Source organism: Seriola lalandi, unplaced genomic scaffold (assembly GCF_002814215.2).
Source record: "Seriola lalandi dorsalis isolate HSWRI2012SDOR001 ecotype SW California unplaced genomic scaffold, Sedor1 jcf7180002054834, whole genome shotgun sequence".
Lineage (NCBI taxonomy): Eukaryota > Metazoa > Chordata > Actinopteri > Carangiformes > Carangidae > Seriola > Seriola lalandi.
The window spans coordinates 126,337-150,993 of record NW_019525387.1 but is presented as its reverse complement, the minus strand read 5'-3'; the positions used below and the strand labels follow the sequence as shown (position 1 = coordinate 150,993).

Genomic DNA, 24,657 nt, shown 5'->3' with positions numbered 1-24,657 from the left:
TATGGAATTTGTCCATAGCGAGGAGTCCTGAAACTGGGGGCGGGGAGACTTTCTGTACATTCCTCAGCGATACATTCACTACTCCTCCTGCAGACCCTGCAGCCACACACACTCACACGCTCTCACATACACACACACACGCACAGGCAGGCTGCAGCCATGCATCAGTTCATTTAAACCGACAGAGCCAGGCGAGCACTCCCATGACTGCTGTCTCTATACGTTCACTCCTCAAATGTACCATCTGTAAGGCTGTATCCAGCAGGCACAGGCACATTCACACCGAGCTCCTGCGTGTGCGTTTCGTTATTTCGTTTGCAGTGGAAATCATTAAAACCAAGTAAACTGGGTTTTAAAAAATTGTATGAGCCTAAATAGGGCAACGGAAAGTGCCCAGGTTTAATAAATCCCTTATATATGTTCATACAGAAGGAATATATGAGTCTAACCACTGAGTAAAAAGTTGTAAAGAAACTGTTCGGGAGTTGAAACTTAAAACAAATTATAAAACTATTAAAAGTTAGTATAAGCGTACTTAAAGGGAATTTTAAACATTCTCTTTTATTCCCTTTTCATTTAACCTATTCATATGAGTGGCCCATTAATGCAAACACAAGCTAAAACTTCCTGAAAAGTTGAGAGCAGTTATAAAAAAGTGCCGCGGATTTGGCCACTGGCTCGTGTTTCCTTACATCTTTATGGCTTATGACAAAGCCCAGCAGAGGAAACATGGGGAGAAATGCATAATTGGCGCGCTGATTCATATAGAATAGTCGAGCCGAGGAGCCAATGAATGAGCGCGTTGAGGCCGAGCCAGCAGAAGTAGTACGGAGCGGGTCTGCAGCGCTCTGATTGGACAGCCTTCCCGACCAATCAGAAGGGCCTGTGTGTTTGTTCAGCAGCAGAGGAGTAAACCCACTGAGACAGCCATGGCCCCAGTCTGAGCCAGTGGTTGAAGGGCCCACTAAACCAACACTCCCTTTGTAACCTGCTTTACATGTGCATGCACACCTAGGCCTTCACCAGCAAACACTGCAGGGGCACAGTGCTATCATTTCAGGTCAGAGCACAGCTCTACACTGGCAGTTGCAGGGCTGCAGTGGAAGTTACACCCACCTAAACTCACTTTTACTACCCCTTTTCTCTGTGAAATACAGTTCAACCAACTTTTCAAAATGACATAGTAAATATGCTAATATAAGGCTATGTTGGTTAAAATGAAAAACATACATTTACAGGGAAATGAAACTACAATTAATGCTATTATGTAACTTTTTATAGTTTACATTGTTACTTTCTTGCTACAATGAATACTTAGTTTTAAATTTGCCACTCATAACTCATATGAGACAACTCATATAACATAACATAATTAGTGGAATTAAATGATGCCCATATGCGCAGATGTGATCCAGACACACAGTTACACTGTAATGCACATATCTCATATTATACTGTCACATGTCCTCCACACGTAAACACTTATGTAGCCTAAACCCTGGGACTGAAGGTGTGGGATAAAGCTGAATTTTGAACTTTAATGTTATGAATATGCTAAATATAGATACATACACTCAATTGCCTCTTTATTAAGTACACAAATCTAAAGCTAAAGCAGTCGAATTGAACAGTTGTGTAATAAAATTCTACCTTTATGAAGTTCATACTGATAAATTTTTGTTGAAACTGATTTAGAGAGGTATTTTGGGGAGCTACATTTGTAATACTGTTGAATTATACCGCATTTTTCTAAGAAGTGTTTCTAATATTTTGTCCAACCCATTTATATCCATTAGGGCAGACTAAATATTAGAAACCCCACTCAATATAACTCAGGACAGCTCAACAGCTAAAACTACTTCCAGTAAAAACCTTCATGAAGGTAAAATGTATTACAGAAATGTTGTATTGGATTGCATTAGTTTTAAGTTAGTGTACCTAATAAAGTGGCAACTGAGTGTATCTATCTATATTTAGCATATTCATAACATTAAAGTTCAAAATTAAGCTTTAACCCAATTTAGAGCCATGAGTGTATTATGTGTTCAACACACAGAACATGTGACAGTATAATTTCATATATGTACAATACAGTGTTCTGGATCATGTGTTTTTATATGTAGAAAGGGCATCGTTTAATTCCTATAGCTAATTATGGGAGTTGTCCTGTATGAGTTATATGTGGCAAATTAAAAACTATGCATGATAGATAGATAGATAGATAGATAGATAGATAGATAGATAGATAGATAGATAGATAGATAGATAGGCCTACTGTAAAATGTTTTGGCCCACACCAGGCACTTGAGCTGAACTATGTGTCTATGTTTCACTATGCTTTTTCACAAATCTATTGTCAGGTTGGATCCATTCATAAGCATGACCCTGTATGTACATTTTCATGTTAGGGTCTTTGATGAAACACTTGAACAAGTCGTGCTCTGACTGTATATTGCCCCTTATCCCGTCAACAGGTAAGGATTCAGACCCCATTAGTTTCGTAATCACAGCCATTCTCCGCAGACTGACCTACGTGTAAACTGTCGGCCTTCGCCTGTGATTAACAAAAGATCTTATTGACAGTTGTGTAAGATTTTAGTATTCCACACGTGATCCAATTGGGCTGTGCCTTTACATAGCACACTAGGGGCACTTTGGTGTAGGAGACCCCTCCCTCTTTCAGTAAATGCAAATCCATACCGGAGGTATAGCAGTGAGGCTTCGCCATGTGCAATCTGACCACATGGCGAAAGCTTCCTCGCTCTGCTAAATCGTCTGAAAGTTGGGAAAAACAAGTGGCGCGGCAGCACTCATCTCGCCCAAAGACACCCTCCTCAATATTATTTTGTGTTATAATGAGCAAGTAGGGCCTGCTGTTGGACTTTGAGCTGTGGAACGGGAAGGGCATGGCTCCACTCTAGTTGGAGAAGATGGATGCCGTCATGTGGATAGGAGTACGTGTCATTCCCATATTGCGCGAGGGCCCAAGGAGGGGCACAGGGCCCTCCCTATGCAAGATTTTACAAAATTAAATGTGTTCAGTATGCAATTTAACAATACAGTGCAACATCATTTATGAATGGCCCCACCCCCCTTTTCCTCCTACTGTGTCATCAGTACAGCGCACTTAGCACAGCCGTGCGCACAAGCCCCCGCAATATCAGCGTCTCCCTGCTATGGGCGTGCGTGAGCGCACTGCCGTTTTACTATTCCTCAACCGACCAATGAGGATCGAGGGTTTGCAGAGAAAGGCACACGAATGTGATTCTAGTAAAGATACACTGGGTTCTCACGGAATCCCTTTACGCACATAGCTCGCCAGGTTTTTTCCCAACACCAATCCACTCTTCCCCTCCTTTTTTCTCCACTCCCCTCTGCTGTCCCCACCCCAGATTCCCGTGCAATTTTCCCCAATCCCAAACACTTAATTGAGCAATTGGGATTCCTCACGTGTGGGCTGATTTGTAGTTTGAACACGTGGCTCATTCAAAAAAGCCGGAATAGCAGAGGATTTTTTTCTCCCCCTTCTTCTTCTTCTTATTCTAGGCTCTAGACTTAGAGGCGGGCGCCAGCCTTACCGTGTGTGACATTCTCTGTCTCTTTGCCAAGGGGTTTGGAGGAAGACACAAAGTAGTTTCTCCTCCTTTTCACCCAGCCCGCCATCGTTTGGAGACACGAGATTAATAATTGAGCATTTATTTATTGCGCGATAGAGACAGAGGGGCGAGGGAGCGCAAACGCACTGTGAGGCTGCCAGTTTAAATCTATCTGTGGCTTGAACGACCGGGAAGCACGCCACAGCCACTCCGTAGTAGTAAAGGCGATTTAGGCTACTCCAAACACTGCACATCCGTGAGAGCAAATAACTATCTCTCCCTCAGCGTAAAGATTGTCCGTTTTCGGCGCAGAACATGAATAAGCTATACATTGGCAACGTGAGCGCAGAAGCGAGCGAGGAGGACTTCGAAACTATCTTTGAGCAGTGGAAGATTCCGCACAGTGGTCCATTTCTTGTCAAAACTGGCTATGCGTTTGTGGATTGCCCGGACGAGAAGGCTGCAATGAAGGCCATCGATGTTCTTTCAGGTGAGAAATTTTGGGCTAAAAAGTGGTATTTTGAAAGACGTACGAACTGCTGCAATTGTGTGAAGATTGCCTTTACTTCAGGGCCCTTATGAGAAATGCATGTATAGTCCTGTAGGGTGGGGGTGTACCCAAGCATTTCTTTCTCTCACAGAACCTTTACTTGGCCTTTTGACACTGTGGGCTCAGGGAAATAGCTGCCCAGGGTTTGAGTGAAATTCTGCTCTTGTAATTTCACTGAGTGTAGCTTGATAAAATGGTCGAGTAAACACAATCATGAGGATGAGAATACCAAGGCTTTCAGGTTATGTGCCGTTTAGGGCAGTGGGGCGCATAGGCAGCGGGCTGTGGACGCCGTGAAGAGAGCCTTATTGTGGGCTCTATCACCCAGTCCTCTTTGGCACGGATAGGAGCACGGGCCGTAGTGGGTTGCTGCTTTTACCAGTTTCAATTTGAACTTGCACTCTTATCCCAGTTTCAAAGTATAGGCCTTCTCCAGTGGCCACAACTCGCTACATTGTGAAGCCATTTCGCCCATGCTGACACACCAGGTGGTTTAATTGTTGGTCAAATGTAGGCCAACTAACTGAGCCCCACGACCATTTACTTTTGTATATTCTTCACTTCGTCTCATGGGTTAGTTATTAAATTAGACTTACGCCTGTTCACACACACAGGGCACGTAACAATTTAGCTACACTCATAATTTTACGTATTGAGCTAATGTGTGGCTCATTTTGTGTCCTCGTGCTATTAGTGGCTCGCACAATCAGCATTTTGTGTTGCTAATATCACACTATGCTGAAAATATCCAGGACGCTGCCATGTCTACATAATGCATGTTTAGATTTTAGCACACTCCCTAAAATGAGGAGTAAACACTAACCCTAAATACATTTCCTAGAGCAAGAAAGGAGGCCTGCCTGAGAGGTCAAAGGACTCGAGAAATTAAAATAGTTGCATTTTGTTTTCTAGGTAAAGTTGAACTTCATGGGAAACTTCTCGAAGTGGAGCACTCGGTCCCTAAACGTCAAAGGTAGGTCGAGTTTTATTATACAGTGCTGGGTTCAACTCGTGGGAGCTCCAGTTTTTTTTTTCTCTTTACTGTAGCCATTTTCTACAAGAAGCCTTTTATTTGTTTTTGTTTTTTCAAGATGTAGCCTGGTGCTGGAAATGTGCATGTATGTTGCTGTTGAGCATTGTTAATTCAGTGGTATAAGTATTTTCATTTTGGTTAAATGAAGGTGTCTTTTTTTTTCTGAATGTTCTGGGGGTCAAATGAAAGGGGCGTATGGTGGTGTACTCCCTCCTCTCGCCATGACTGTGGGGTGCTCCTAAAACCTTCGTGCATTTGGGTTTAACTAGCGCATGCCTGTATTTTGTCGCTCGCCCATCCCTCAGTATTTTTTTATATATGTTCAGCACTTGATATTATTTCAGCTCCAACCTCAGGGCGATTAGAAAAGCCTGAGTGTGTTGGCTGAAATGTGTGCAGAGTGAGTGCAGGCTGCATTTGAGGCGTACAGGCCTTGTGGAGTCGTCCATTTGAGAAGGATCTGCCCGTCATTCTCCCTGCCTGCCCTGCGCTTCCGCCCTCCTCTGCACATTGTGCTGCTGTTGCATGAGATGGACTCCCAAACGCGAGTGGAATGGGAGGTTTGGGGCCCAAGTCACGGAAAACCTTAGTTTCAGAGTTAGACCCCCGTAGCCACACTGGGCAGTTGTGTTTCAGTTCATGATTTCCATAAAGTGTACTGTAAATGTTTTTTGAGGAGTCTACGCAATGTGTGTTGAGGACGTAAAATACTGGGGCTTTTTGGCATTGTGTGCGGATTTTTAGGTGGTGACGCAGTTTGGTCATAATTAATTCTGTGCTTGAATTAAATGGCCCTTGCTTGCTAATTGGTGTATTTATTTCTAAAAGATATTACACGTAACGTGCACAGTTTGATTTCGTGAAAGTTTGATTTATTTTATGCAAAGTAAGGAGCCACGTTTGAAATCAGAAAGTCGATGTGAAACGTGCCTTTTGACCTATATATGTACGTGACTGAAAATAATTTACAAAGTGTTTAGATACGAAAAACGGAGCACGCAGGGGATTTTTGACATCTTCTAGAATTGTATTTTCCACCTGGACGACACAGATGCGCTCCCCTGGCAGCTGGTAGGCTGTTGGTCTAAAGTGTAGCTTAGGGGGGGTGAGGCGGGGGGGTGAGAGAAAAAATAAACCAGGTGAGCTACGTGGGAATTTTGCGTGAAATCTGGAGACCTTCCTCCAAAATTTTCCTGATCACGAAAAAAAAACTGGTGACGTTGCTCTGTCTCTCTGCAGTCTGCTGTGTTGGCTATGGCAGCAACAGAGTCGAGTTTCAGCCACACTTCAAAAAAGTACAAAACGTGCCCTCCCTTTACAACATGGAACATGGCAGTAGTCAATAGGAACAGTATTCTGAGTATATGCTACACATACACACTTGTACACTGGGGCCCCTCTTTGCATTCCAGCCTGCAAATATCAGCTGGGGGCTTGGCCAATCACCATGGCTTAACCTTTGAACCCCTCAGGAAGGGGAAGTGCTACAGCAGACAGGGATCAAGGTGGGGTGGCTGCAGTTTGGGGGTTCATAAAGATAGGACTGCGTAGGGTGACGGGCTCCGGAGTGTGGTGTTTCACATTGGCCAAATTCCATCTCGTAATTAGATTTTGATCTACATTCCTCTGAATTTGTCATGGTTGTGGCGAAAAAGGCCACTAAAATTAGCACCGCTGCAGCCCCTAAACATCTGCTGCTTTCAGCAATGACTCCTGAAAATATTCTGTGAGCATTAACAACATAACACAACAAAATTCACTTAATTGAAAACATCTCGTCCATAGATGCATAGTATTCCCCTTTTTAAAGTTATTAAACCTTTTTAATCATCTTATGGACATTTACATTTTACTTTGCTTGACTCCTGAAAACGTTTTGTGCTTGGCTTTTTTTTTTTTATTGTTTTTTATTTTTTATAAATCTGGAATTTAAAGAAGACGCCCACACGTTCTTGACAATATCTTGTGCTCTTATTTATTTTCTGTTCTATGAAAGCATGTAAATTGTTCAGTAGGATATCAAGCATTTATCTGAATCTTAAAGGTGTTTCTACATTTGACTTAAAACAGCCATATTTTCCACAATTGGCATAATGATTTAAAAATAGCAATTTATATTTTAACCTGTGACCTAGCTTTTTTTAACAAAAGTATATTGACTTTCTTGTTGGAGCAAGTGGGCCATGTAAAATGTATTTTTGCCAACAGTTACTATTGAGCATTCCTCCCTTTTTTGTTTGTTTTTAATTTCACTCCAGATATTTAATTCAGTCCTCCATAAAAGGCCAACTGAGTTGCAGCAATGTCGTCATTGTGTGCTGAACTCATATTATGCCCCCATGTTGGATAAATTCAACAAAATAAAAATGTTGCTTGCTCATCCCCATATGAATGTATCCGCTTTGTCACGTGTACAGGAAGAAAGAAAATGGCATGGCTATATGAGGGGTGGCCTCAAGTGTGTGTGAGTGTGTGTGAGCGTGTGTGTGTGTGAGAGAGGGTGAGGAAGACGTTAAACATGCTTTGTTCAAAGGTGCACAACTTTGATTATTTCCAGCATATATAGCGCTGTATTTGTGCTCACTGAGTGGTGTAAAGTTTCAGCTCTTTAGCCCTGTTCTTTTTTTTTTTCTTTTCTTTTTCTAAATGGCAGCTTTTTTTTTTTTTTTTTTTTTCCCCAAACCAATCACTATAAAAACATCTATAAATTGAGACAATAGTGTAGATCGTATCAGTGTTGTTTGTAGAAATGGCTCCTGGCTCTTATTACAAGAATTCTGGGTCATGGGGTCACTGTGGGGCCCCACCTGCAAAAATGGGGATTTGGGACGGAGACTTGGGGTGCCAGAGAATTATGAATGTGGCCCCTTGTTTTACCCAGACTGCAGGCAAAGGTTCCTTAACTCTGCCTCCTACTAGGCTCAAATCAGAATCACATTGTATTTGTGCTTCCTCTTAAATATATGTACATTTATTTTGTGTGTGGTGGGGGAGGTGAAGACACGTGTAATAGTCTTTACAGAAGTTGAGTCATTTCTAACTGTTGATATTCAACTCACTGGAATTCTCTGAGGGAATTCCAAACCAATCTATCCAAACGCAAGTGTTGAATGTAGCTTATTGGGTGCACAGTGTGCGTATAAGGCCTGTGAGAGGGTAGCGGAAACCAGGCTGTGTGGAGTTCAGTCATTCAGAACCTCTGCATACTGAATAGTCAATGGCTGTGGATGGGCGATGAGCACAGATCACGTGTGTACCACACCGTCTGTGGCTGTGTTGACGTAGAGTGCTTCAGTATGGGTGGACGACTAAGAAATTGAGATGAATACAGGTGTGGTGCAGTGTCATGGTGCTTGACTTGTGAATCCTCTTGTGGTCTTTATGGGTGCATGTGCACGCTTGCATACGTGTCTATTCACCCACTTGTGTGCACAGTGTCCACGGTGCAGGCCCGTAGGTCTCAGCTGGGTGGCGAAGGACGGGGGTTAACATGTAGAATGTTGGTCCATTTCAAAAGTAAATAAGGAGCCAGGCCTCCTCTTGGCCATCACATGACGAGCCAACCCCAGTCACTCCTGGCCCTCCCCTCCTTCCCTCCCCCTCCCACTTTTAACCCCGCTCTACATGTTCCTGTCAGTGGACTTGTCCGTGTCCATGGCAACAGGGCCCCACCCCCACAGGGCAGTGAGGGCCCTTGTTACCCTTGCCTGAAACAGGGCTAGTCCCCCCCACCCCCCAACCCACACCCCACTCACACACACCTCCTCCCCCTCCTCAATTCAAAGGCTGGGACCAGGGAATGTATACCTCCCCCACCCCACCCTATACCCTGGCTGACTTCTTCTGTGTGCTGTGTGGAGCTATAGGTTAATCCGACTGGAAGTGCTTGGTGCATTTGCACATTTCGCATGGCGTTCCCACCGCAATGCAGAGCATACAGAATGTGCGGCGGGAGAGAGAGAGAGAGAGGGGGCCGGATCAGCCAGGAATGGCACATTGGGCCGGAAACGGCTGGAATTCCTCTTGGAAGTTATTTGGGAATTTTCTTTACAATTTGTCCATTTAGAATTAAGTAGTTCCCTAATGTCTCAAATTAAATATGTTGTTGAACTTCTGTTGGCCGGATTATGGCCGTAGTGGCTAGGATGAGGAATTTCTACTACTGCGGCCCTTGTTGCACATGTGCAGTACGTTTTGCTACCTTGATAAGCTTGTGTGTAATTCTTTAATTAAATTGTTACATATCCTGTTGAATTTGAGTTCATAGTGTAAAGTGAGTTTATAAATGCTGCATGTTAAGTGTTTTCAGATTTCAAAACAACAATTGTACAGCAGTTTGTACAAGTAGATGAGCTGCATTTAAACGTCATTTAACAGCTCATTGAAGCTTGAGCAAAAGAACGAGGTTTGTAATGTAACTCTTTAACTTAAAGTTTTTACACAAGATGGAAAATTGTGTCTACACTCAATACAACTGCACAATTATCTGCATATGTATCAGGTATGCGTGAAAGAGCGTAAGGCTGGTGTGGAAATAGGATGGGGTCAGGGTTTGTATTTCCACATTGTGTGTGTGTGTGTGTTTTCTCATGCTTCAGCTCCCAGCCATATGTACATTGTGATCCTTTAGGTTTGTGTGTGTCAATAGGCAGTGGACTTTGGAGTGGGGCTGCACTTTTCTCACTTTGATTTTTTTTTTTTTTTTTTTTTTCTCTTTTGTAAATGCAACATCCACATGCAGATGGACACTTGTGAAACTCTGACTCATTGATCCACAAGTTCCATTGTCTGCATGACCTCCACACATAGCCACTGTATTCACGCTGCTATACACAAAATGCCACTAAAAATTGGGAACCTTCATTCTAAAAGGATGAAAATGGGGAATTTCTGTCCTGGTTGTTTCTTGTGACAGCACACACAGCAGCACCATTGTAGCTGCTAGTCTCCTCTTGCATCTGCTGTGTGCACACTCTATGAACAAGCACACAATTTTAAATCTTCCTCTTTTAGTGTGAAGCGGTTAATGGAGATTCCCTTTAGTTTCTGTTTGGCACTGCCACCAACCTCCCACCCCTCCCTCCTTTTTTGATAACAACAGCTGGATGCTCCTGGATAAGTGTCTATTTTGGTTGAAAAGAGTGGGCTTGAGCCTAGCAGTGGCTGAAACCTCATGATGCAATGCTACAGGGCACATGCTTGACTCAAAGTGTGTCGACAAGACATTAGGATAGGATATCTTCGTCTTTTCAATCCTTTTTTCCCCCTCTGCTTTTTCCTTGATGCGTCTTCCTACTCCTCTCTCCAGCTTCACCGTCCTGTTTCTCCTCCCTATCTCGTCCTTCGCACTCTGTGACACAATTGGTGATTTGGGAGAAAGGCTGTGGTACGTTTTTAGTTTAATTTTAATTTCGAACACCCTCAACTCAATTTAGGCCCCCCCCTCCCAGTGGTGATTCCAAATCGCCCCTCTGCCCCCTTTTTTTTATTTATTTATTTTCTCCCTCACTTCCTCCCACGTTTTTACCCAGGTTGTTTCAATGCACCTGCTGCCTGCTGAGTTGGGAATGGAATTAAAGCAGAAGACGTATCTGCAGCTTCTCCACCCTAGGTTGTCCCTTTACATGGCAGAGGGAATGAGGACCTGCGTGTTTTTTTAATTTTTTTATTTTATTTTATTTTTTTTTTTATTACAATACCTTTTTACTGTAATTTGTATCATTGTGCCCTTGGTGTTTTCTGCTGCTAACTGTCTGTCTTCCCTTTTCTTTCCAATCTCTCTTCCCATCTATCTTCATCAATTTCTTTCTTTCTCTTCCTCCTCCTTTATCCATCCCCCACCCTTTCTTCCCTTGTTCTCTCTCCAGGAGCTGTAAGCTGCAGATCAGGAACATCCCGCCTCATATGCAGTGGGAGGTGAGTGCTAACAGGCTGCTAACTGCTTCCAGGGCGGGGCACCATGGGGCAGCCCAACTGGGCTATCATTTAGTGGCCTCTGGAGTCACCTGGCCCCCCTTTGGGTTACAGTTGAGGATGCGCTTGATGATTTGTTTGAAGATGGTTGTGGTTCAGACCAGTGGGTAGTTATGCAGTTGGTAGAAATTATTGGCAATATCACTGGGACTTTAACAACAATAACAACAAAGATCTGCAAGGTTGAGTTTTGACAGTTTATCTACACAGGAGCTTGGGAATGACAAGAGAGGATGGTGATGTTTTACTAAACAAAGGTGCGGGAAAATGTAAAAGGATTGTGTTGGGTGTCTTGATGATTCATCTGGCTCACACTTAGGAGGAAACAAGATGATTGTGGCATTAATTCTACATATATTGGTTACTTATGTTTTTAAAGCATTTTGAAAAAGCTGATTTTTTTTATTTGACTTGGTTCTTTAGACTCTTTTGACTTGATCGTCCTTCAACACTATTGACGTGCAAGTTTGAAAGCTTTTTCACACAAAGAACCCCTGTGTGGAAATTAGGTAAAAATAAACCAAGGGTATTGTCTGAGGGGTTGTGAAACATTCATGTGACAAGGAGTTTCACCCGGTCAGCCCAATTGTTTAAGTCCTTATATGGTTCATGGGAAATCTCCATTTTAGTTTTATTATTTTTAGAAAGTCAATTTATTTATTTAGTACTTTGTGTGTTGTAGTTTTCTTGACGTTTCATGTGAACAGTGAGTCTGGAAATTATATCATTTGAATTTATTGAAGATTCACTTGTATCAGTGTGTGTTTGACATTTAGAGGGTGGACAAAATTAAAATCTGCACTCCTACAATTTAATGCATTCCATTGTGTTGCCCCTGCAATAAATACACTTTTAAAAGGTTATGATATCAGGGTTTCTAAATTTAAGGACATAGCTGGACATAGGTGTTGGGGAACACATTATAAGGCGTTAATTTGTAACTAAATGGCGCTTTATAAAATTACAACAAGCCATAAATGCCACCACAAACTCCCTCTTAAATTATCATAGCTACATGAAAACTCTCGACAACATCAAAGTAATACAACAGTGTAAACTCGATGCAAGTGCAAACTGTTTCGGGGTTATTGTGCTGAATCAGATGAAATTGTACTTGTGTTGTTTTTACGTCTATTATGTTCATATACAAACAACTTGGAGAGAGGTCCCACATACAGGGGAAAAAAAATAGAAAATAATCAAAAATGTATGACTTGCTGTTAAACCCCTCCAAAATGACAGTTGAACACATGACTGTTCCAACACAGGTAACTTTTAAACTGCATTAATAATTTGACTTGATCTTGGATTAAGCCTGGAAGTGATCGTTGATATTTTAGGCAAAAAAAAAACACCCACAAATTTTCTGTGACCAAAATCTTCAGAAAACCATGTTTGAATTGATTATGTAAAACTGTCCTCTGTTGCATAAGTAGTAGCTCACTGGATGTTCTTGTAGCAGGTATCTACAGTGACTTTAAACAGACTTGAAGCGTTAAAAATGACGCTCAAGGTCAGTGTTAAGTCTCAAATGCAGTCTACTTGTTTCATGTCCCTTCAAGGGTTAACAGGCAAAAAGCTGTCATGTAAAAATGAACAATATCAATAGAAATGGTGAACTGTAACATGGTCAGATTTCAAGGCCATTGCCTGATTAGTGAAAAACGAATGTCAGTGTTGAGCAACAGTCGTGTGTGTGTGTGTGTGTCTGTGCGTTGCATATCTTTCTTTCTCTGCATGTGATAAGCGTTTAATTTAAAACTCCTTGGTATTCACTGACTACATACTAATCTGCTCGGCATACATACAATTTTTCTGGACTAAAATTTGTCAGACAACTTGGGAAAAGGGTGAAATTACACTGAAGCTGTTTTTTTTTCTCTTTCTTTTTTTAAATCACATGTGTCAGACTTAAGATCCCACTGTTAACTTGCATGTGGAATCTCATGTGTCAGTAACACATCTTTACGTGATTTAAAAAAAAAAAAAATTTTCTCCCTCTGCAGAGGTTTAGCAGTGATAGCGTGTGCTTGTGGTGGTGTTCAGTTTAATTTTCTGCTCCATAAAGACTATGGAAGCCTAATGAGAATTTTCCTAGTGAACTGCACCATTGTTCAGTATTATTCTAAACTGTAAGTTTAATACATGTCTTTAGATTTCAGCCTCACTGTGATCAAATGGCTACAGACAGGCTCAGTGTTTTGTAATGGTGGGCTCGCTTTGCCTACGCATGTCCCTCAACTGCAGCTCTAGATCCACCCATGTTCCTAGTATGTAGTGAGCGAGCTGTTTGCTTTCTCAAAAGGTGACATGGAGGTTTCTCTCCCTCGGAGGGGGAGGGGTTAGAAGAATGGAGGAATGGAACAGTGGGATCTTTAGATGCAAAGGCCTTGTATGTATCTTATCAGGTAGATAAGACAATGGGTCATGGTGTGTGTGTTTGTGTGTGTGTGTGTTTGTATAGCCTTACAGCGAAAGAAAAGTGGCGAGAGTAGTGGCGTGTTCACAAGCTGTAGTGGGTGGGGGGGCCTGGACTGTTTCCCCTTCCTTCCATGTGCGCCGATTCACAGAATGTGTAGCATGAACTCGTACCCCTCCCCCAGCCACTGCTTCCTGCTGGAATGTACCCCACCCTTTCCTGAATGGCCTGGATTCCCATTGGCTGGGCTCAGCAGATGGACAGGCAGAGCAGCCAGCCAGCAGCCAGCAACTCTTGGCTTCAGGGAACTCATATCTGTGCTGGAGCAGCCAATGATGGGGAGTGGAGATGGCAGGGAGGCGGGAGGTTGCTTGGTTGGTGGGTTGGTTGAGTGGGGGGGCAGGGACGCAGTCTTGTTGGCTAGAAAGTGGGGTTGAGCTCTTGGGGGTGTGGCCTTGGGTTCGACTGAGCATGGTCGGAGGTCTTAGCTTAGCTTAGAACCCTCGCTCCCCCTCTCGCCCACATTTGATCACATCTATGAATTAAAATCCTTTGGTCTCCAGGTTTGGGCAAGTGGCCAGCTTGGTGTAGCAGTCTTTTGGATGCATTTTATATCTTTTGCCGTTTCTTTTTATGTGTATGATTTCAACATTCAGGGATTTTTTTTTTTTTTTAAGTAGTTGATAATTTTTGGCAATGTATAAAAAAACAAGTCCAACAAGAAAAAGCAAGCATAGCTTTATGGTTTTTATTTTTTTTATTTTGCTTTTTTTAAATGGTCAATTTATTATTTTTTTATTTTGTTTTTTTTTAAATCACGTACACTGTTAGATGGATTAGCTTGCTGCTTGTAAATCTAACTTTTTGAATAGGAATGGTTGTTTACATGTGTACTTTTAAATAAAGACTGTAAAATGTTATAAAGCTTTCTCAGAACCATGCCCAGTGCCCTAAGGGGAGAGTCATAATTTGAGGTAGACAAGCTTTTACAAGAGGGCAGCAAATTTATCCACGTAACTCAGCATTGAACTCTGGGGTTCAGAATTAATGGAGTGTGTCCTGGCAGCAAGCTGGGCTGGTTCCCATAGATGAGCTCCTGCTCACTAACAGGTTCTGGTCAAAGTCTTTGAGTAATCATGGCTTTTCTCTCTTTTTCTCTTAGGTGTTGGATAGTATGCTTGCTCAGTACGGTGCAGTAGAGAGCTGTGAACAAGGTAAATACAGACTTGTTTAAGCTTTGCGTTGCTAGACTGCTTAAAGTGCAATTCCACCACTTCGCCTCAACACACACCTTTTATTGGTGTCAGAATTTTTGTACCATGTTTTCTTTCAATTCTACCTTGTTTTATTTGGTTTATAAAAAATACATAAATGTATCATTGTAAAATTTCTTAACAAGTTAATTTGTAATTTTTGTATGTAAAAGGTAACCATGGTGGTAAATTATGTTACTGTTTTTGAATGGCTGTGAATTGACTCTGCTCTGTGTGCTCCCACAGTTAACACTGACACAGAGACTGCAGTAGTCAATGTTCGATATGCAGCCAAGGACCAGGCCAGGCTGTGAGTGTATATATATATACACACACACACACACACACACACACACACACACACACACACACACACACACAGAGTGAGTGTATTCGCATCACTGACCTCCAACTCATCTGTCTTGATGTCTATGACATGGATCTGCTGAAGTTTTTCACCTTACCCAGAATTCTCTACTGGAAATTGCATCAACTTCCTCTGTCTACTGTCCATCCAGTGCACCTGATTTCCTCCTTCCAAAAACCAGTCCAGTTTAATTTGACATGCAATGATGATGGGGAGGAGGAGGGGTGTGTGTGTGTTTGTTGGAGAGGGAGGGGGTTAAATTAGCCATCTGGTGCCCCCTGGTGTACATGAGTCATACTACAATGTTTCTCTCCGCACGAGTGGTTGCAGAAGTCTCCAGGCATAATTGTTTCACTACAGATCTAAATCCTTGAGGCTAACAAGGCAGACTTGTGTTAAAGTGTGAGTGCTGTCTGGAGGTTAGAGTGAATTTCTTTTAGCTCCAGAAAAGTGATTATTGGTCGCTGCCCCGCAGTTTGTTGGACTTGAAAGGAGCTCTCGCCTTCTCGCCGTTGCTCATGCCCATTACCTGAGAAACTGCTTCACTTTGGCCTGGGGCCTTGGGATTTTGTTTTAATGTCCCCATCACTTGGATTCTGCCATTGATAAGGAGATGGGGAAAGAAATCAAACCTAAAGCTTTATGTTGATGGCGTGAACAGAATTGTTTGGCAGCTAAACCAGTCAGAACCCCCCCATGTCCAATGACTGCTGTCTGAAAGCCTTCCTGTGTTGGCAAATTATACTCCATTCACTGGGAATCAAGAGTTTTATGCAGAGACTGACATCCCTTTATGCTCCCCAGGGCGATGGAGAAGCTGAATGGATCTATGATGGAGAACTATGCCTTGAAAGTGTCCTATATCCCAGATGAGACGGCTGCAGCAGAGGGTCCTTCAGCAGGGGGCAGGAGAGGCTTTAATGCACGTGGACCCCCTCGTTCCAGCTCTCCAGGTCTGGGCGCCCGGCCCAAAGTGCAGTCAGACATCCCTCTGCGCATGCTGGTTCCAACGCAGTTTGTAGGTGCAATTATCGGCAAGGAGGGCGCCACTATCCGCAACATCACCAAACAGACCCACTCAAAGTACGTACACAGAGGTCAGGAATTATACTGAGCATTGCAAGTGAGTTATGCCCTCTCCTTTGCTTGTACTGTTCATCTCCAGCATTAAAGACTTTTTTTTTTTTTTTTTTTTTTTTTTTTTTTTCTCTAACCATCTTTCCTTTATTCCAGGATTGACATCCATAGGAAAGAAAATGCAGGAGCAGCAGAGAAGCCCATTACAATTCACTCCACCCCTGAAGGTTGTTCGAACGCTTGCAGAACCATCATGGAAATCATGCAGAAGGAAGCCCTTGACACAAAGTTGTAAGTTTTTATTTATTTTTTTAAAATTTATTTTTATATAAACTAAAACAAGAGCAGCAGGATATGTCCCTTAGTCAAATTTGGTTCTTACAATTTTTTTTTTGTACCACCTATAAACTTGTGAAAGAACAGAGGTATAGTCATTGTTAAACAAACCTTTGACCTAATCAGATTTCAAGTGATGTAATGGTGGTGTTTAAAATTCTTAAGTCATAGTTTCACTTGTTACAATCCAGTCAAAAATAATGGTAATATATGCATGTTGTGATGCACAACTGTGTCTATGTATAATTGGCAGAAGTTTGTGGTTGGGAGATAAATGCAAATGACTTATTAGTCAGGCCTGTTTATACATTTAAACATATTTTGACCAAGAAAGAAAATTTACTTTGACAGTTTGTACACAGAATATAAAAAATGCTGATAATTCAGAACATGTAGGCAAATGGACATATTGCTTTTTGAGGTTTAATCTGAATGTGAAGGAACATTTAACTTGACATCCTTTGTTTTTTTTTTTTGCAGTACTGAGGAGATCCCACTGAAGATTCTTGCACACAACAACTTTGTAGGAAGATTAATTGGGAAGGAAGGACGCAACCTCAAAAAAATCGAGCAGGACACAGGGACCAAAATCACAATCTCACCGTAAGAGCGTTTGACAGACTCTGATTTTACTGACGGCTCTTTCAGTGAATACTATTTGTAGTCCTTGCAGCCCATTCATAATAGTGCCACTTAGCACACCATGCATTTTTAATGTTGTTGTGTATGCTGTGGTGTCACAATTTAAACTCACAATTGTTCCCATGCCAAACCCTCCCCTCCCTCCATTGCTTCGCCCAGTCTCCAGGACCTGACCTTGTACAACCCAGAGCGGACCATCACAGTGAAGGGCGCCATCGAGGCGTGCTCGAGAGCTGAAGAGGAGGTGATGAAGAAGATCAGGGAATCGTATGAGAGCGACATGGCTGCTATGAACGTAAGCCTTTTCAGTGCTTATTCAACATGGAAAAAGATGATTCCTTCAAATGGGAAGTGTGAATTAATTCTATTCTAATGGTCTCTTCTAGTGGAAAGTTTCCATTGACTTAATTGCTTTAAAAGAAACATCTGCGACAGGTTTATTGTAAGTTTACATAAAAACATGAAACTAAATAACTGAAAGCTATTTTTAGGGAGGAAATCAGATAATGGTGTTTACATACACATAAACCTGCTGCCATAGCAGCACTTCCAAATCCTGAATTGTTGTCATATAAATACGCACACTTTAAAACAAAAACAAAAAAACTCCAACAATGGTTCTCCATCAAGATTATCAGGATCTTTTTTTTTTTTTTTTTTTTTTTTTCCCTAGAAAACTCAGGTATTGGGGACTAAAAACCCAGAATATTCAGATTACTTAAACTCAATGTGATTGACTACAGTTCTCTCTCAGAATTTGACATTGAGCTAAAGCTGCTATGAACTCTTGATGTCAGAACTGTCTCTAGAAAATAAAGCTTATTACACAGTGTGCATGTTGTTTTACGAGGTGGACATAATAAATTCACAATTTTAAGATTTTATACAGAAAATGTACTAGAAAAAGATGCATCAAGAGTCTGGGTGGATAGGCTCACAATTTGATAATTTGCCCGTCTTGGGCTCACAAATATCCCAAGTAAAGTCCAACTGTTGTTCTGAGTTGGAGTGATTGTATCCTTTAGTTCTGTCCACAGTTAACACTTAGGTATCAAGTTTATCTAACAGCTATCTTCTGGGGGGATTTTACCACACCTGGATGTTCAAAATGCCAGCTACATCAATAAAGTTAGTTACCAGAAGAGCTTATCTCAGCATGTTCAATAAACCAGCTCATTGACAATAGTTTACTTTGTTTCCCAGCCTCCTCCTCCTCCGTAGGTGGTATTACATGCTGTCCCTGAAAACTTCAGGCTAAGGATGTAGGAAAAGCAATGATGGAGTATGACTTCTCTCTAATTTAAAACGTATTAGTGTGATGTCTCTTCAAGCACTTTCAGACGGTACCTGTACTGTATGTAATCAGAAGCTACATAATCATACTGCATATTGCACAGCTGTGAACGCTTTGTAAAATAGTTTGGATTGGCTTATAATGGTATTAAAGGATTTGTGGTGTTGATGAACAAGTGTGTGCAACTTGAGATTCATATCGTGTTAATAAAAATGTCCTCCTTTCTCTCCAGCTCCAGTCCAACCTGATTCCAGGCTTGAATCTAAATGCTTTGGGTTTGTTTCCGAGTGGAGCACCAGGCATGGGCCCTTCCATGTCCAGTGTCCCACCTCCTGGAGCCCACGGTGGTTGCTCGTCATTTGGAGTAAGTGGAAAGTCTCCATGTCGCATACTGTACAGTGGCTTGCCCCATACATTATCATTACAAACCAATGATTGGCTATGTTTTCTTATCTTAAACTCACTGTACTTCAACTCTTGGGTCAGTTTGTTAACAGTATTTAGTCTTAAGCAACTCAGTGCCATGTTTCTTTTTTCCTTTAGTGCAGTCCATATGGGGTTGAGGGGCAATTTTGGGCTTCTATGCCGTCGGCGAGCAGCCAGCCCCTTGCTGTAAGTCACCCGTCCCAAAGTGCTTTGCACGGCTTGTGGCTGCTCGCTGCAGGATTGGGGGTCAGGGTCTGCTACATCCAAGTTCTAATCCAGCTGCTCATTGATCTTTGACCTTTAGACAGCCCTATTCTATGTGCAGTTAGCCTGGTGGATGAGGAGGCACAAGTCGTGGAGGGCAACAGAAGCTTGGCTAGTAGTCATATTTTATATCGGCTTCACCAGATGCTTGACAGTCTTATTCCTGCCAAATATGAAGCATTTGCTGTTGTTTGGTGAGGTGCATGTTTTTTCAAACGGCGGGTAAAACATCCTCGGCACCAAAAGCCCTGCTCCAGAATTTGGAAGCAGCCAAAACAAGTTGTTGGCGTGCCCTGAGCTGACACATTGACTGGAATATTGGGCTCCATCCAAAATCAACAGTGCTACTTGTTGTTCCTCTTTGACGATGCAGCCACCTCCCTTTCCAGAGCTCAAGTCAATCACACACCCTGCTAAAACAAGTGATGTGCTGCAGCAGTTTGCAACAAGGCCTCTGTAAATAATCGTCTGTATTAGGACACTTTTCCATTATTGAGTAGACTGGCAAAAGCATGAGCTCCATATCAAGATGCCACCGTCAGTCTGACTGTCTTTCAGATGGAATTAGTAAAATGATGCATGTGGAAAATTCAGATTGTATATTTTGAAAAGTGGCCATTTAATAAATATTTTAAATAATTAGCTAACACTGTTTGACGTGAGCTTTTTTTTTTTTTTTTTTTTTTTTTTTTTTTAGCAGAAATTAGTAAATACTTTGAGAACTCCAATTGGATGTGATGGTGTCATCTGTGTTTTATAGTATTGCAGGACTGATTTGCCATTTCTGACCGACTGGTAATGTAGATTGCATGAGCTCCCACGTAGCTGAAAGAACTGATACAGTCACTGTTTATGCATTGGTGGCTACCGTTGAGCAAGTGGTCTGCAGTTTAGTGTCTGTGCGATCCTTTCCTGGTCACACAAGTTCTAAAGTGTTTATACCCAGCAGGGACACCCGGAGTCGGAGACGGTTCACCTGTTCATCCCTGCACTTGCTGTGGGAGCCATCATCGGAAAACAGGGTCAACACATCAAACAGCTGTCACACTTTGCTGGAGCCTCAATCAAGGTGAGTGACGGACAGGCGGTGAAGTTGTGCATCTTAATGATAACATGTCGACGCCGGCTGTCTTCCTGTTGTCACTTGACTGATAGGCATTGGAAGTGAAGGTTGCTGTTTTTTAATGCCGGCTGTCTGCCTTTCTTCAGATTGCCCCTGCAGAAGGAATGGATGCCAAACAGAGGATGGTCATCATCGTTGGACCGCCAGAGGCTCAGTTTAAGGTGCTGTACCTTCACAGCTGTGAAATGCATAAAACACTGTTGGCAGAAATAAAATTAAAAAAAAAAAAATGCAGCCCATATAGTTAAATTTGATGGTAGCAGCTGTTGGTTAGGTCTGTTAGTGGCTCTTTTACAGCCAGAATTAAGTTTTTCTAAGGCTTTTTTTTTTTTTCTGGAAAAATTGTCATAGGTACAGCATGACTAATCTGTACTCCAACCTGTCTGGCTGCAGGCTCAGTGTCGCATCTTTGGCAAGTTGAAGGAAGAGAATTTCTTTGGACCTAAGGAAGAGGTGAAGCTGGAGGCTCACATCAAGGTTCCCTCCTTTGCTGCTGGACGAGTCATCGGGAAGGGCGGAAAAACTGTAAACAAGATACTGATCCATTTAATCACTACAATAATTGAACAATCCCAAGCCAGAATTTTTCTCTTCTAAAGCTACCTTGGCACTTACATGAAGTTTGTTTCAAATGGAAACAATTTTAGCTTTAAGTGTCGGTGGTATTCTCCATTCTTCTTCACTCTTAACCGTTTGCTCTTTGATCTCTCTGTTGTGGCTGCAGGTGAACGAGCTGCAGAACCTGACATGTGCAGAAGTGGTGGTGCCCAGGGACCAGACGCCGGACGAGAATGACCAGGTCATAGTCAAGATTAGTGGACACTTCTTTGCATGCCAGGTGGGTCTTTACAAAGAAAACATACAGTACATTGACCTCAGAAAGGCAAAAGCCCTGATCTGATTTCCCAGACGCACATGATCCCTTTTTTAATTGAATTAAGGTAATTACTGTAAGATATTTTTTGAATAAACACAGAACTAAGTGTTTCACTGTAGTTATCAACCGTTCATTAGCCATTTTTCAGTGAGCATATACGGTTATGCAAACTGAGTAATATCCAAAATGAAGTGATTTTATGAAAATCCATCCTAATTAGATATTGAGTTTGAGTTTAATTCAAAGAGGTTTTGCATATGGCGACACTACATGCAGAGAAGAGCATGGACTGACCATAATGCATCACTTGAGGTTGTCACAGGATCCCTGACGGACTCCTAATTAGATGACGTTGTGCTGTGATCTGAGCGTTTTCTCCATGTCATCTAGCTGGCCCAGAGGAAGATTCAGGAGATTCTGGCCCAGGTGAGGAGGCAGCAGCAACCCAAGCCCACATCTGGAGCCCAACCTTCACTGCCCCGCAGGAAGTAAAGGTCCAGCGGACCTGGAGGAATGGTGACTGAATCTGCCAGAAGACTCGACAGATGGATAGATGCAGCAGAGTCCAGGGGGAGAAGAAGACAAGGGGTTGTCAAGCTCATCTCAGGGGTCAAAGGTTATCACCAACCGAACATCCACCCCTCCTTGTCTGTCTTGAAGAACTTTCAAGTGTGGCTAATAAGAGACGCTACGCCTCTTAACCTCCACCCTCCTCACCTCTCTGCATCTCTGTGAGAATGTACTTCTGAGGGCTCCCAACAATGTCACCTGCCCTCACATGTACGCACCCCTCGACCGCTCTCCTCCTCCCCCCACGGGTGTGTTTAAAAAGAAAAAAAACATTTCCCCCCCTCCTTTTTTATTTTTTTTTATTTTTTATTTTTTATTTTATTTTTTTTATTTTTATTTTCTTTTTCTTTTTCTTTTTTTTTTTTTCTTTTAAGCACTAGAAACACAAAGAAGAAATAAGGATCCCCCTCCTATCACCTCCTTGGTGTGGTACTTCAAACCTGACAAGATGTTTTGGTTGACTTCAGATTTAGTTTTTTTTTTTTTTTTTTTTTTTGTTTTGTTTTGTTTTGTTTTTTGATTTCCCTATTTTCTTTTTTTTTTCTTTTTTTTGGTAGCGTTTAATTGGTTGATGAAGCTTTCTCATGAGTTTTCTGTGGAAAGGAAAAGGCATTGCTATCAAGGTCCAGGTCGGACCAACAGAGAGGTTTATTTGGGGGGAGGGTTGGCTCAGATCGGGTGGGCCATGTTTAGGGGAAAGATTCTTGTTTCAGGACAGGACCCCTGAAAGGGTGGATTATATTGGGCGTCCTGCCCCTGTAATGATAGTGGCATTTTATAAATTCGGATGCATTTTATAGATAGACCTATATACATAGATGAATATATATTTAGAGGTGAGGGCAGCGCCACGACTGACACTTAGGGAAACGGTGCCGAACTGCTGCTGCCCAGGAAAACCAATTTAATATGCATTTTACTTAACTACCTCAGGATCTAGTACCTCAGAAGAGAAAAAAATGATTATATATATATGAAAAATGTTCCTTTCTTTTTTATTTTGCTTTTGTGGTATTTTGTATACTTTATAAAGCTGATAGTCTTTGAACATTTTTATTTTTTTAAGAAAATTTAAAATTTGGTCAGCTGCCAACTGACCTTGCTTTCAACTCTGGTGCTTTAGGTGGCATTGTACATGTGTATGTGTGACTTAAGATGACCCTGTACATAAAGTCTATTTGTACATAGCAGCGCTGGAGCAAGAGTTGGCGCCCCCTCAGCTGGCGGCTGACAGGAGTATCGAGAGAAAATCGCCTCAGTTTTTCCCCTGAGGGTCCACCATCTTCTGAAAAAAGTACAAAACAACTAAGACATGCAAATAATGCCAACCGTACATAATTACAGCAATGCCATTTAGTTTTGGGATTGACATCGTTATGGGTAATGGTACTTTAATTTGTCAAAAAAAAAAATTTCCTTTTCGCCTTCCTATGAGGGCTGTGGTCAGGACTCTACAACGTGGACTGTAACGGTCCTCTCTGTAGCTGCCCGAGAGTCAGCAGAACGTCTGTTTATTGTCTGTTCTGTTCCCAGGCCATCTGCCACCTTCTTGACGATAATGTCTTAGCAAGGTCCAAGCCCGACTAGGTTTATTTTCATAGAGCAAGCTTTGTCAGTTCGGAGTGGCCCTTGTAGCCAGGCCATCAAGGCAATGTTAACGTCGTTCACTGCATGGTGAGGGTAGGGGGAGTCACACTGATAGACGCAATTATTATTATTTTTTCTTTTTTCTTTTGCGCTTTAGGAAAATAAATGATTTAAACAAAAATGACATTTCTCTGTAACCCACAAATGTAACTTGATGTTTCAATTTGTTGTTCATACAGGGGAAAAAAAAAAGCCAGAAAAGGCAAACAAAATACTGAATGATCCCTGACTGGGGGTAAGAGTAGAGGAAAAGAATCCAAAACTTAAATATAATACAATTTATTTCATTTCTCTTCATGCCGAATGTAAATATGTTGATTGTGGTAAAAGTGCTTGAGTGTATCCATGCTTCCACAGTAGAACGCCGTCTACCTCAGCTGAGGGGGTGGGGGGTTGTTGTGGCACTAGGCACCCCACCCTACCCCCACTGAGCGCCAGCGCGCACTGATACCTCAGTCCCCGCGAACACTTCTTTTGACATGGGCGCGCCATCCTAACACCGCGCTTAACTGAGGGGCACAAGTGATACTTAAAATTATCCCCGACACCTCCCAATTCCCTGCTTCCTTCCTGCCAAACCACCCTCCCCACCCCCTCCCTCTCCCTTCCTCCGCAGTTTGTTTTGATCTACCTCTTTAGACACATATTTGAAGTAGAGGCATTCTTCTATTTGTTAGAATTTAGCCCCCACCCCTCCCTCCCCCTCTTTACGCCTCCCCATGCTTCCCCAGATATGAATGAGAACTTAAACTAAAATCATGTACTCTTTAGAATTGAGAGAATAATTGAAAGTGATCAAAAAATATTTTCTTTTTGCCAGTGTTTATATATACTCTTTTTGGCTTAATTGAAATCCTCAAATGATGGTTATTTCTTTCTGCTTTCTATTTTTGGTGGTGTGGCTTACATGTATTTGAACTTTTGCTTGGGTTTTTTGTGAAAAAGGTCAAATCACGTGTTTGATTTTTGCATTCAATAGTTAAAACGAGAAAATACAGTTTATTAAAAAAAAAAAAAAGGGCCTGCCTTTTGTTTCTGATTTGTAAGACTTCAAAATAGATACAAGTCCTGTCTTTTTTTCCCTTTTGTCTTTCACAGTTGCTACACTCACTCGCTGATTTGGTAGCTATTTTCTTCTGTTAGAATTTCTTGGCTGTGTAACGTGGAACATCCTCTTGGTATGGGACAGATTTGAGGGACTGGGTCTCGG

The 24,657-nt window shown here is 42.0% G+C and overlaps 1 protein-coding gene across 3 annotated transcripts; it reads left to right on the top strand.

Moving 5' to 3' along the window:
* The first annotated feature begins 3,334 nt into the window (after positions 1–3,334).
* On the top strand, positions 3,335–24,637 carry igf2bp3 (insulin-like growth factor 2 mRNA binding protein 3). Of its 3 annotated transcripts, XM_023426656.2 has the most exons (16): positions 3,335–4,086; positions 5,059–5,119; positions 11,047–11,095; positions 14,734–14,785; positions 15,071–15,134; positions 15,996–16,274; positions 16,425–16,559; positions 17,085–17,207; positions 17,406–17,541; positions 18,773–18,904; positions 19,084–19,152; positions 20,180–20,299; positions 20,440–20,514; positions 20,747–20,878; positions 21,078–21,191; positions 21,621–24,637. In XM_023426656.2, the coding sequence occupies exons 1-16, from the start codon at positions 3,912–3,914 to the stop codon at positions 21,720–21,722; spliced, it is 1,818 nt and encodes a 605-aa protein (XP_023282424.1). In that variant the 5' UTR covers positions 3,335–3,911; the 3' UTR covers positions 21,723–24,637. The 3 variants fall into 3 exon arrangements, with proteins under 3 accessions (XP_023282424.1, XP_023282426.1, XP_023282425.1); XM_023426658.2 differs by lacking the exon at positions 19,084–19,152; XM_023426657.2 differs by lacking the exon at positions 19,084–19,152 and having other exon boundaries at positions 20,177–20,299.
* Positions 24,638–24,657: the final 20 nt, after the last annotated feature.